The sequence below is a fragment of the Porites lutea genome, chromosome 10 (genome assembly GCF_958299795.1).
Source record: "Porites lutea chromosome 10, jaPorLute2.1, whole genome shotgun sequence".
NCBI lineage: Eukaryota > Metazoa > Cnidaria > Anthozoa > Scleractinia > Poritidae > Porites > Porites lutea.
Genome location: NC_133210.1, coordinates 23,197,425 through 23,209,180, shown reverse-complemented (window position 1 = coordinate 23,209,180; position 11,756 = coordinate 23,197,425). Strand labels below are relative to the sequence as shown.

At 41.9% G+C, this 11,756-nt stretch overlaps 1 protein-coding gene across 1 annotated transcript; it reads right to left on the bottom strand.

The window, feature by feature from the left end:
• Nucleotides 1-3,502: 3,502 nt before the first annotated feature.
• Nucleotides 3,503-5,858, bottom strand: LOC140949666 (uncharacterized). Its single transcript, XM_073398812.1, has 2 exons — nucleotides 3,878-5,858; nucleotides 3,503-3,609 (listed from the first exon to the last, which is right to left on the bottom strand). The coding sequence occupies exons 1-2, from the start codon at nucleotides 5,634-5,636 to the stop codon at nucleotides 3,503-3,505; spliced, it is 1,866 nt and encodes a 621-aa protein (XP_073254913.1). The 5' UTR covers nucleotides 5,637-5,858.
• Nucleotides 5,859-11,756: the final 5,898 nt, after the last annotated feature.

The window sequence follows — 11,756 nt, the reverse complement described above, 5'->3', positions numbered from 1 at the left end:
GGCATTTTCCCAGAAACCTACATTAAAGATTTCAACGTTAACAGCGGCCTCGAAGACACGTCATGGAGGTACTACCTAAGGAGAGGCAGAAGGAATAGTATCTTTTTTCAATGTAAAAATTATAATATTGCCTAGCATTTCCCTCAAAATTCGTGGCAATACAATCCCTCCAAACATAAAATCTTTATAGAAGTTACTGAAAATGGGATCCCTTTGTACTGACAATAAATTTCATTGAAGTTTTTACTGTTTAACAGAATCAACTCATGCAGTATTAAAATCATCAAGACAAAAAGTTATGAAGAGTAATAAAATTAAAATGATCACGGAAGAGAAATGCTTTGATCTTTTATCCTGAAATTCTATAAAATAACTCCTTAAGAAAATGCATGGAGATCAGTCTGAAGAATTAATTTGTTTGTAGTTAAATGGGTTAAGATAATAAAGCTTTGGTTACTTTTAGCCCTACTGGGTGATCCCAGCCCACCGGTCCAGTATAGGAGAGATGACCAAGACAAGTGATGAAGCTCATACGGTCAGAGCCTAATGTTCATAGAAATCAAACATGTTAAAACTCACGCCCGGGTTTATCTCGTATTTTTGAGACTGAATATGGTGTTATCTATTAAATGCAATTCCAAAATATAAACCCCCGGAGACTTCAATGTAGAAGACATATTTTCAGATTTTTACGATATTTATAGCGGAGCTCCACGCACGCGCGAGCGGAGCCCTATAGCTAAAGCTAGCTAAGAAAACTTGGTAATCTATCCATCCGATAAAATTCGGGTATGACGTCTGCGTACGACCTCCCATCCTTACAGATGCTGGGAGCTCGAGGAGGGGGAAGGGAGTCAGGAGTCAGGTGAAATTTTGCATTTCCAGCACCCCGCTCGTTTCGGTGGTAAATCACATGGCCTTCCGGACTTTAAGAGGGAAAAAAAACAACAACAACAAAAAAGGCCTTTTTTCGACCAAGGTTTTATATCTAAATTAACTTGGAAAACAGGGAAAGAGCTAAAGCGAGAAATAAATAATAATGGAGAGCAATTTCGTTGGAAGAAAAACTTGAAAATTTAATATATGGCAGCCGGGAAAACATGAGAAATGCAAGCGGCTACCAAGGTGAAAATGAGCGGCAGTGAAAATACAGAGTGAACAGGAACACAAACATTTCCTCCATAAAACGTGTAAATAGGAAGTTAAAAGATCTAGATAGCAGCAACAATGAAAATAGCCGCATAAACAAAGCAACTTTCTTTAACTTACCAGACATGTTTCTGTTGAGTCCGAAGAGGTACAGAGACGACAGCATAAACACAACATACTTTAATACGATAGATTCATACAGCTCTCTCGAATGACAGCTCTACCGCCGGTCCGCGGTCAGTTAGTACTTCATGTTACTACATCTTCCTTTTTTTTTTTTAAGTTAACTAAATGTCAATAAGGACAACGCAGTTCTCCAGTGTCCTAAAGTGAAACTAATCTTAGCATTGTTCGATAAGTCTGTCCGGTCTTCTTAGAGCTCCTCTAGGTCTAAGGCGTGTCAGCATCGGTTCAGGCTGCAAGGGCTTGTCCACTGCTGGTTGGTCCCCAGGGACAGGTAGTTCTACATAATCTTCTTGGCTGGCTCCAGGAGCTGAGGATACGTCTGGGTTCCTCTCTCTTGTTGGTATCGGCTCATGATTCTCATAGTCTTCATTCTGGAGTGGGACCGGAGAACTTCCCACCAGAACTCTTCTTGTCATCCGGCGGTTTCTTCTCACTTGTCCGTTTTGGGTCTGTATGATTACAGATCTTGGACTCTCGTGTGGCTTAATCACTGTTCCTTCCTCTTTTAAATCAGGGATCCAAATGCGGTCACCGGGTGACAGTTCCTTTCCCTCTACTACTTTGTGTCTATGGTCATAATCGAATTTCATCTTAGCTCGGTACTCCTTCTCTTTCCTTCTGATGTGATCACGGTCTGGGGTCTCTGGCTTTAGCTCCTCCGGGTGACAGGGGACTCTTGTACGAAGTTTCCGACCCATGCTCAATTGTGCTGGAGAGTAACCGTGGTGCAATGGAGTATCTCTGTAATTCAGGAGAGCCAAGTATTCGTCATTACTCTTATTCAAGACCGCCTTCATAGTTTGGACCGCCCTTTCCACTTCACCGTTGGACTGGGGGTATCTTGGAGACGATGTTATGTGTTGAAACTGCCAGTCTGTGGAAAAGTTAGTGAACTCGTGTGAATCAAACTGGGGGCCATTGTCGCTAAATAAGATGTCTGGAATCCCATGTCGACTGAAGATCTTCTTAAGTTGCAGGATAGTCTGGGCAGAGTTTACATTCTTGGACACTTGACTTATCTCTACATCTCTTGAAAAGTAATCTACGGCTAGGAGGTAATGTTTATCCTTGTGCTGAAAGAAGTCTACGCCAACTCTGCTCCACGGTCGTTCTGGAAACTCAGTACCTTTCATTGGCTCAATGCGTTCTCTGCGATATTTCTCGCACATGGCGCAGTTCTGCACGACTCTTGTGATGTCTTGGGAGATTCCAGGCCACCACACTGAGGAGGCCGCATTTGCACGTGTTTTGGTAATTCCTTGATGACCATCATGAAGACGCCTTAATACATCTGCCCGCAGCCTCGGAGGAATAATGATTCGTCGTCCTCTCAGGAGCAGGCCGTCGTGGAGGGAGATGTTGCCACGTTCACTCCAGTATTTAGCTATTGGCCCGTGGACTCTTCGTTTCTCTTCAGGCCATCCATTCTGCACATACTGCATCACAGTTTTAAGTGTGTCATCACTCTTCAACTCAGAACGTATCTCATCTAACCGCTGGTCGGAGGCAGGTAGGGTTACCAATACAGCATTCACATAGCACTCGACTTCGTCATGTAGGTCGTCCCATGACTTAGGCTCCTGGGCTTTACCCTCCTGGGGGGATCGAGACAATGAATCAGCTGTGTACAAGAGTTTACCAGGAACATGTGCGATGGCAAAGTCAAATCTCATGAGTCTCATCCTGAAGCGTTGTATGCGTACTGGTAGCTCGTCAATCAGCTTTGTGGAAAACAATGGAATCAATGGCTTGTGATCGGTTTCCACTTTAAATCTCATTCCGATCAAGAATTCAGCCCAGTGTTCAAGTGCCCATGTGATAGCCAAGGCCTCTTTTTCGATCTGGGCATAACGACGCTCTGTCTCGGTCATTGATCTGCTAGCATAAGCCACTGGCCTCATTTCACCGGACGGCTGCTTCTGCACGAGGACCGCACCAAGTCCAAAACTGCTGGCATCAGATGAGACCACGGTCTCCTTCTCTGGATCGTACAGTGCAAGAACTTGGTCGGATGCCATGTCTACTTTCAGCTGTCGGAAGGCTTCTTGTTGGGCTGTGCCCCACACCCACGCGTTCTCCTTCTTGAGCAAGTCTCTTAAGGGTTTCGTCGTCTCAGCCAGATTTGGGCAGAACTTCATAAGGTGGTTGACCAAACCCAGGAAACGTCTCAGGTCTGCAATGTTCTGGGGTTCTGCCATGTCGGTGATGGCTTTGATCTTGGAGGGGTCTTTCCTGATTCCATCACTGTCAATGATTTGGCCCAAGTATTGCAACCTGGATTGAGAAAATAAACACTTCTCAAGGTTGAGTGTTAGTTTCCTCTCGACTAGCCTGTCAAGGACTTGCTTAAGTCGTTTGTCATGTTCCGCTTGGTCTTTCCCGATGATTAGAATATCATCCATGCGGCACTTGACCCCTTCTATTCCAGAGAGTTCTTTGTCCATCCTCTTTTGGAAATGTTCTGGGGCTGAGGATATGCCGAAGGGAAGACGCTTGAACATGTAACGGCCGAAGGGCGTGATAAAGGTAGTTAGCTTGGCACTTTCTGGGTTTAGGACTATCTGGTGAAACCCTGAGTTGGCATCAAGTTTGGAGAATACTGAGCCTTCTGTTAGGCTTCCCAGGGTCTCTTCAACTGTTGGCATTTGATAGACTTCTCGGCGGACCGCTTGGTTAAGCCTGGTAAGATCAACACATATCCGCACCCTACCATCGGCCTTTGGCACTAGCACAATCGGTGAACACCATTCTGTCGGCTCATCCACTGGTTCAATAACGTCCAGTTGTTCCATACGCTTGATCTCCTCTTGCACTTGCTTCATTAGTGGCAGTGGTACTCGCCTGGGAGTGGTCAAACAAAAGGGTGTGGCCCCTTCCTTCAATTGAATTGTATGCTCACCCTCCAATTTGCCAAGGCCTTGAAAAAGTGATGGGTACTGCTTGACAATGTCCTCCTTGGTCCCTGATTGGAGTGGATGGCTATCAGGCATTTGATGGACAGCTTTAACACTGTATGTCCCAGGGATTTCATGGATAAGACCAAGACTTCGGATGGCGGGTATCCCCAGAAGCAACTTGGATGCCCCACTGACTACGTACACTCGTTCTTTAATGACTGTTTCGTCTTGTTGGAGGTTCATGACTGCACATCCAAGGGTCTTTAAAGGAACATCCCCTGCTCCGACAAGTTCTCTGTCAGATTTTGAAAGTGTTCCATATGAAGACTTGTAGATGTGCTCAGGCATCACAGACACTTGTGCTCCTGTGTCAATGCACCATGCCAGCGTCTCTTGGTCTTGAATCTTGAGGTTGACATGCCATCCAGGGTCGGACCTACTGGTTTGAGAGTTTATTGCTGGTTCGGCCTTGGAGGTGTTTGGACTAGTGGGTGTATAAACCCCTCCCACAAATGTGAGGCTAAAGTTATCCTCGGTTTCAAGAACTTCGTTGACCGTCCTTGGAGGTACACTCTTGCATATGATAGGGAAATGTCCCATTTTGTTGCACTTGCTGCATCGTGTATCTGCCGCTGGGCAGTTCTTCTTGCCAGGGGGGTGTCGGCGGTTGCAATACCCACAGTTCCGGCCACTTGTTTGGAAGGGCTTCCTCTTGAAGTCTCGCTGGTTCCTTTTCTCTGTATCTTGACCAGCATGAGGGTCTTGCCTGTTCCCTCGCGGTGTGACGCTCTCAATCTCTGCGGTTGTTGATTCGTGTAACTCACGTTTTGTTGCTTCCTTCAAAGACAGGATTTTCACTGCCTTTTCGAGTGAAAGGGCTGCTCCCTCGTCATAGAGTTTTAGCTTGTAATTGTCTTCCTTACAGGAAAAGGTAAGTTTGTCTCTAACTGCTTGCTCATAGAAATCGGCTGGGAACTTGCACTCGGCGGCTCTTTCCTTGACAGTCACCACCCACGAATCAAAGGTCTGTGTGGGCTCTCGTTTAAGGTGAAGCCAAAATTTCTCTCGCAGCATGAGTTGAGGGTCCCGTTTTTGAAAGTATTCATCAAACTTTGCCACAACGGTCGCGTAGTTGTCGGAGTCTTCGGCTGGAAGTTTCTCTTCTCCTCCCGCGGGGTCGTCACGCTCAGGTAGGTAGGTGAAATTCGAGTAAATTTCCAAACACGGCTCGCCGATGTGGTTTAATAGCAGCCCCACTTTCATTTCATCGGGTTTCTTTGAAGCTCCAATTGCCTTGAGGTAAATTTCGAATTTTTGTTTCCATTTTCCCCACGAGTGAGCAGGATTTCCCATCGAAATTTCCAGCGGTTCCGGTGGTTTGGCGAATGGCATGCTTTCCGCCATCTTGTTTTGAACCACGTGCGTAGGATCCGCGTGAAGTTTGACCGGTCAATTCGTCTCAGTATTTGATCCGTTTCTCCGATTGGTTTGATCTCCGCAACTGTAGGCTAGTAGGAAGGTCACGCTTCTGACACCATGTTGAGTCCGAAGAGGTACAGAGACGACAGCATCAACACAACATACTTTAATACGATAGATTCATACAGCTCTCTCGAATGACAGCTCTACCGCCGGTCCGCGGTCAGTTAGTACTTCATGTTACTACAGTTTCGACAATACATCCGTTATCTTCAGTGTCACATATTTTGAAACCGCCTTTGAATCTATGAATCGCGCGCGATGTTACAAAGTTCGTTACATTGCGTTGGCAATATTGCGTACTAAAAAATTAGTGACGCTTAGCTACTTACAGGGAGAGAGTCAGGTTTACGTGTTTCACCAGCTGGTTGAGGTCGCGTTTCTCCCATTTTATGAACATAGATTATTTAAACTTAACTTGGTACTTAGTAGCTGCACTGAGAGTCCAAGATCTCGAAGCAATCCGGTGTGCAGGATGTTCGACAAGACTCTGAACTCTGCAGTTGTCTAAAAACGTTCGAAGACCTGTCGGAAAGTAAGTGCTCGCGCACTCGTGTGGAGAAATGTAGGCTGGTTACACCAACATAACAAACATTACAACTTGCACAGGAAAATTTAAGAACCACTCGGGTGCGAAGCCCCTCTGGGACTTCAACTTCAACTTCAACTTCAACTTTATTCATTAACTTTCAATTTACAATTACACGATAGCTTCCACCCGCGTATAGGAGAGCCCAATCGAGGCGGGGGAAGAGACACACAAATTTAAAGAAAGAAAAGAAAAAAAGAACTATTTTACAAACAGTACCAGCTGTCGCAAAATAAAAACTTTAGTATGTATTAAGCTAATTTAATTGCATTATAATTTAGTTGTGTTCCTGAGCTAGTTAAATTTAAGTTGATGCATGATTTCAGTGATTTCAAGATAGTCATCAGATTTAGATAAAATTTCAAAGAGCTTATTCCCTATCTTTTTCTGAAAGGTAGATTTTGGCAAGTTTCTCATATCTGAGGGTAAAGAATTCCAAATTTTTGGTCCAACTCTTAGAAAAGAACTACGCATTTTTTCAAGCCTTGAGGGTTCGGTATAGAAATCATCATTGAGAGAAGATCGGGTAGGATATGAGTGCACCTCAGAAATCCTAGTAAAGGCTCTCTTGATATTTTCAGGTGCAGGACTGTTAGCAACGTCCCACATGATACTACAAAGACAATCAAAGTAAATAAAGGATAGGGGAAAGACTTTTGATTTTAAGAAAAATGGTACAGTATGTTGCTTATAATCCGTGAAGAAAATCAGGCGTAGGGCTCGTTTTTGAATTAAGAGTATCTTATTTAAATACGTTTTAGGTGCAGAGCCGCAAGCACAGATGCCATAATAAAGATAGGGGTTGATAAGGGCTTGATAGATATTTAAGAGGGGACGTAATGGAATACTATGTCTAAGCTTTGCTAAAATTCCCACGGTTCTACTTATCTTTAAACAGATTAGATTAATATGGTTTTTCCAGGAAAGTTCATAATCAATCAGAACACCAAGGTATTTGACAAAATCTTTCTTTTCTAAGGTACTCAATGCATTTATAGCTGGATCATAAGCTTTGATGGAGGGATTATATGTTAAACATTTCTGCCGAGGACGGAAAAGCACGTAATTAGATTTTTTGAAATTAAGGGTTAGCTTATTGGCTAAAAGCCAGTCACTGACATTACTTAGTTCAGAATTAACTATCTGTTCAAGATTATGGAGGTTCTTGTTTGCATAAATAATGCTTGTATCATCAGCAAATAAATAAAACGAAAGATGCTTTGAAGAATTTGCAATGTCATTCACATACAATAAGAATAAAAGTGGGCCCAGCACAGAGCCCTGTGGAACACCACACAAAGTTGTTTCACTGTTGGAAATATAAGAGCCATTTGAAGTGGTTTGTTTCCTATAGGTTAGGTAAGATCGGAACCATTCATTAACAATACCTCTGATGCCATAAAAATCAAGTTTTTGAAGAAGAATATAGTGATCAACAGTATCAAAGGCTTTTTTCAGATCTATAAAGAGTCCACAGGTGAATTTACCACTATTCATATTACTCTGAATTGTATTAACAATATCCAGAATTGCATGTTCAGTATTATGACCACTCCTAAAGGCATATTGGGAGTTAATCAATTAATAATATACACGAAAAAATTACTCAATTCTGATTGGCTGAGAAAGGAGTGCAGCTCTTCTGTAACACGAGTGCAAAATTTGTAACACGAGTGCAAATTTGAACACGAGTGCAAATTACAAATGCTTTCTGATTGGCTGAAAACACAAAAGAAACCAATAAGAACCAATCAGATTAGAGCTGTTTTAACAACAAAAATTCAAGAAAATGGCCATGGTTTTCAGCAGACGACGACGGGAATTAATTTTGTAAGCAAAGCAGCAATAGAAAAGTTAAAAAAAATATTCCAAAAACCCGAACACAGTAAAAAGTACGTCTTTCTGGCTAAATGTATTGAAAATGCGTTGCTAAGTGAAAAATACTGTCAACAAAATCGAGGAAAATGAGCCAGAAAAACTAAAAAACAAGCTACTTATAACAGACTACACTAAAGTAAAAAAATAAAGAACAAAAATGGTTGCAACCACACGCAAACCATGACAGCTACACTCTTCAGGCATTTAAATGAACAGGATACAATTCCATGATAACAACAGGGATTTCAAGTCATGTACGTTATTTGTTGCTCTCTTTAAGTCTTTTGTGGAGCGAAGACTTCTATTAAAACATCCATGCGATGGTCTGTTTTTTTTTTTCTACCTCAGTAGCAAACGAAACCGAAAATTTAAACACCTGGTCCAAACTAAACCAATGGGCGAAAATACCACAACTCACATAATGAAAGTATCCGTAGCTGTTACTAGCCTTAAAGAAAGTGAGAAAAAAGTTTACGAATCATTGTGCAAGAAAAACAACAGTCGGGAAGCCGAAGAAAGCAAAGTTTGTAAGTTCAGAACATATCGTCAGTGTCACAGGCCACAGAGGTATAAATTTCCCTAACGACTACGATGAAGTCGACGAAGAAGAGCTACGATGACTCTTGCAGTATAGGCTAAATAAGATAATGAAAAATCCAGCCCTGAGAAAAAGCAAATATTATATTAATACTGGCAGTTTCCGACATCACAACAACAGTGGCTCCACTCACCCATCGATAGCAGCGTCGAAGGAAAACAAATTGCCTCCTTCATTTTCGGGTTTTAAATCTCAAAAATGTGTCCATGAATCCAGCTATGATGGGGTCTCAGGAACAGACAATGATAGACAGTCGTTAAAAAACCTTAGCAAGTGTCTTCATCTTTGGCTGCTTGAAGCGTTCTCCTGATTTCAAAACGGCAGTATACTTCTTAAAAACGCTTCATGTAAACGCCGAGCTCTCATAATCGAGGATGAATTGTTGATTGTTGTAAACCAAGTTATCTTTAACAGGCTGGTGACCATATAAAAAAATCCTTGCACATTTCCAAGTTCTTAGGTGAATGATTTTGAAAGCGTTGGTCTTGAAAAAGTTTGAATTTGACAAAGGTAGTAGTCTGTTTCAGCCAATCAGTTAAATGAACTAAAAACGCGCGCGCTGTCAAAATTTGTTGTTGAAGTTATGTTTTTCGTGTATATTATTAATAAGTAATCACATGATTTTTCTCGTGCAATTTAGAATAAATAAGCACTTGTAAATTTTTCAAAGACCACAAAGTGCACTCGCCCAACGGGCTCGCGCACTTTTGTTGGTCTTTGAAAAAATTACTCGTGCTTATTTATTCCAAATTGCACTCGAAGTCATGCGATTACCTATACATATTGTGGTTAATGATAAATTTACTGAGTCTTTGATACATTAGTTTTTCAAATATTCTATTGAATATAGACAAAAGAGAAATAGGCCTGTAATTTCTTGCGTAGGACTCATCATCATCTTTATAAACTGGCACAATCTTGGCAAGTTTTAGTTTGCTGGGATGTTTACCTTGGATGACAGATAAATTGTAAATTTTAGCAAATGGCTGGCTAATAATGTGTTTGCAGCCTTTTAGGATTTTAACAGGACAAGAGAACATGCCATAAGACTCGTAGAGGGGCAAGGCCTGAATTTGGGCACTGACATCATTGGGAATAATGGGTTCAAAGTTAAAAGAGTTTGGCAAACGGTTGTTAGTGAGATAATCATTAAATGAGTGCTTAGAAGGTGGTAGTTTGGAAGCAAGGTTATGTCCAACACTAGCAAAATGCTTATTAAGCACATCTGGGACTTGATTTTGAAAGTAGTAAGGACAAGCCTTATATCAATAGGTTTACATAATTGATGGGTTGACACAATAGGGGCATTTAAACAAGGAAAATAAGACGCGTCTTACATAAGACACGAACTGTACCATTAATACGAGCATGTCTTATCTAACACGAGAACGGCTCGTATAAATGGTTTGCGTCTTACTTCTGTTCTTGACTCGTTTTCATGTGAATGTTGCCCGTAGCAACGCGATCCAACGTGGCGCCAAAAATTAACGCATGCGTACTATGCGTTCGCGTCTTATGTAAGACGCAAAGGTCATTTATACGAAGTTTTTCTCGTCTTAGCTAAGACGCGTATTATCTAAGAACAGGTGTTAAGGGCTGTTCTAAAATAAGACGCGTCTTAGCTAAACCGCGTCTTATTTTAGACGAAATGGTCGTTTATACGGAAAGTTCGCGTCTTACTTAAGACGCGTCCCATGTAAGACGCGTCTTATTTTTTTTTTACAATATACGTGTTGCACACAAACCGATAACCACTTTACGACGACTGCTTACTAATGTCAAGGACAAAGACAAACCGGAGGACAGACAGGGAGCAATATACAAGATCAAATGCTGCGACTGCCAGGCTTCTTACATTGGTGAAACCGGCAGAAACCTAAGCACGCGACTGACCGAACACAAACGAGCTACGAAGAATGGTGACGTCAACTATCACATTGCTGAGCACCATTTAAAGACGAAACATCAAATTGACTGGGACTCTGCGACATGTATAACGTATTCTACAGACTACTATCAGCGTCTTACTTTAGAAAGCTGGTTTACTAACTTAGAACAAACGCCACTGAATCGTAGCCAACTGTTACCAGCGCCGTACAAACGACTTATTGACGAGATCAAGCAAAACTAACTACGAGAGAATGACAATTTGACTAACAATAGACGACTGTTTAACTGTGATAATAGACGGATCGAAACGCACCAATTACTGATTACGAGTCTTCATAGCCAATAACATCACGGCTTAACTGACAGACGACCAATAACATCACGACGTAATTGACCAATCAGATCAGTAACCAGAGTATGATACCATCAACTGACGTGATACAACTCACTTTGACTCTGAAGATGACTACCGCACAGGTTGTCGAAACGTCAGTCACTGTCAACAACAACAGTCCTATTCAGGACTACCTTCACCCAGACGATCAAACTCAACCTACTTTTGAAATGACTCCTGGGTTCAAACCGTTCACATAAGGGATTTTAAAATAAAACTTAGGTGTTTCCTGGGGCTCGACTCCTGAATGAGGTTGTGTTTTCCCTACCTTGACTACTGTCTGAATATATTTAGAAATATATTTGTTTATAAGGTTCTCAGGGAAAGGCTCAGGGAAGAGATTCCTCCGTAAAATGTCACACAGTTTTTGGAGATCAGCGTGGAACCCCATCCAAGTGTTGTTTATCTTAAAGGTTCTATGAATCAAGGTTTTGGTTAACCCCAATTTTTAGATAAAAGGGGTGAAACTCAGCTAACTGGTGAACAAACTTATGAAAGTTTTTTTCAGGTAAACGGTGGTCACACTTCGGTGTGAGTCGGTGTTGTTGATTAGAACATCTAGGAAAGGTAGAAGGTAGAACATGGTCAGTTTCCCGCTCCGTTGTAAAGTGTATATTAGGGTGTTGACGGTTGATGTAATTGAAGAAAAGGGTTAGGGATAGAAGTTAAAAGAAGTTTCACGTTTCAGTCGTGCAA

Bases quoted from the DNA above. Each gene is read 5' to 3' on its own strand.
- LOC140949666 (XM_073398812.1), bottom strand. From the start codon at position 5,636: ATGGCGGAAAGCATGCCATTCGCCAAACCACCGGAACCGCTGGAAATT. The intron at 3,610-3,877 runs GTGCCAAGCTAA...TTCTCAATCCAG, and splicing joins GATAGTCCTAAACCCAGAAA to GTTGCAATACTTGGGCCAAA.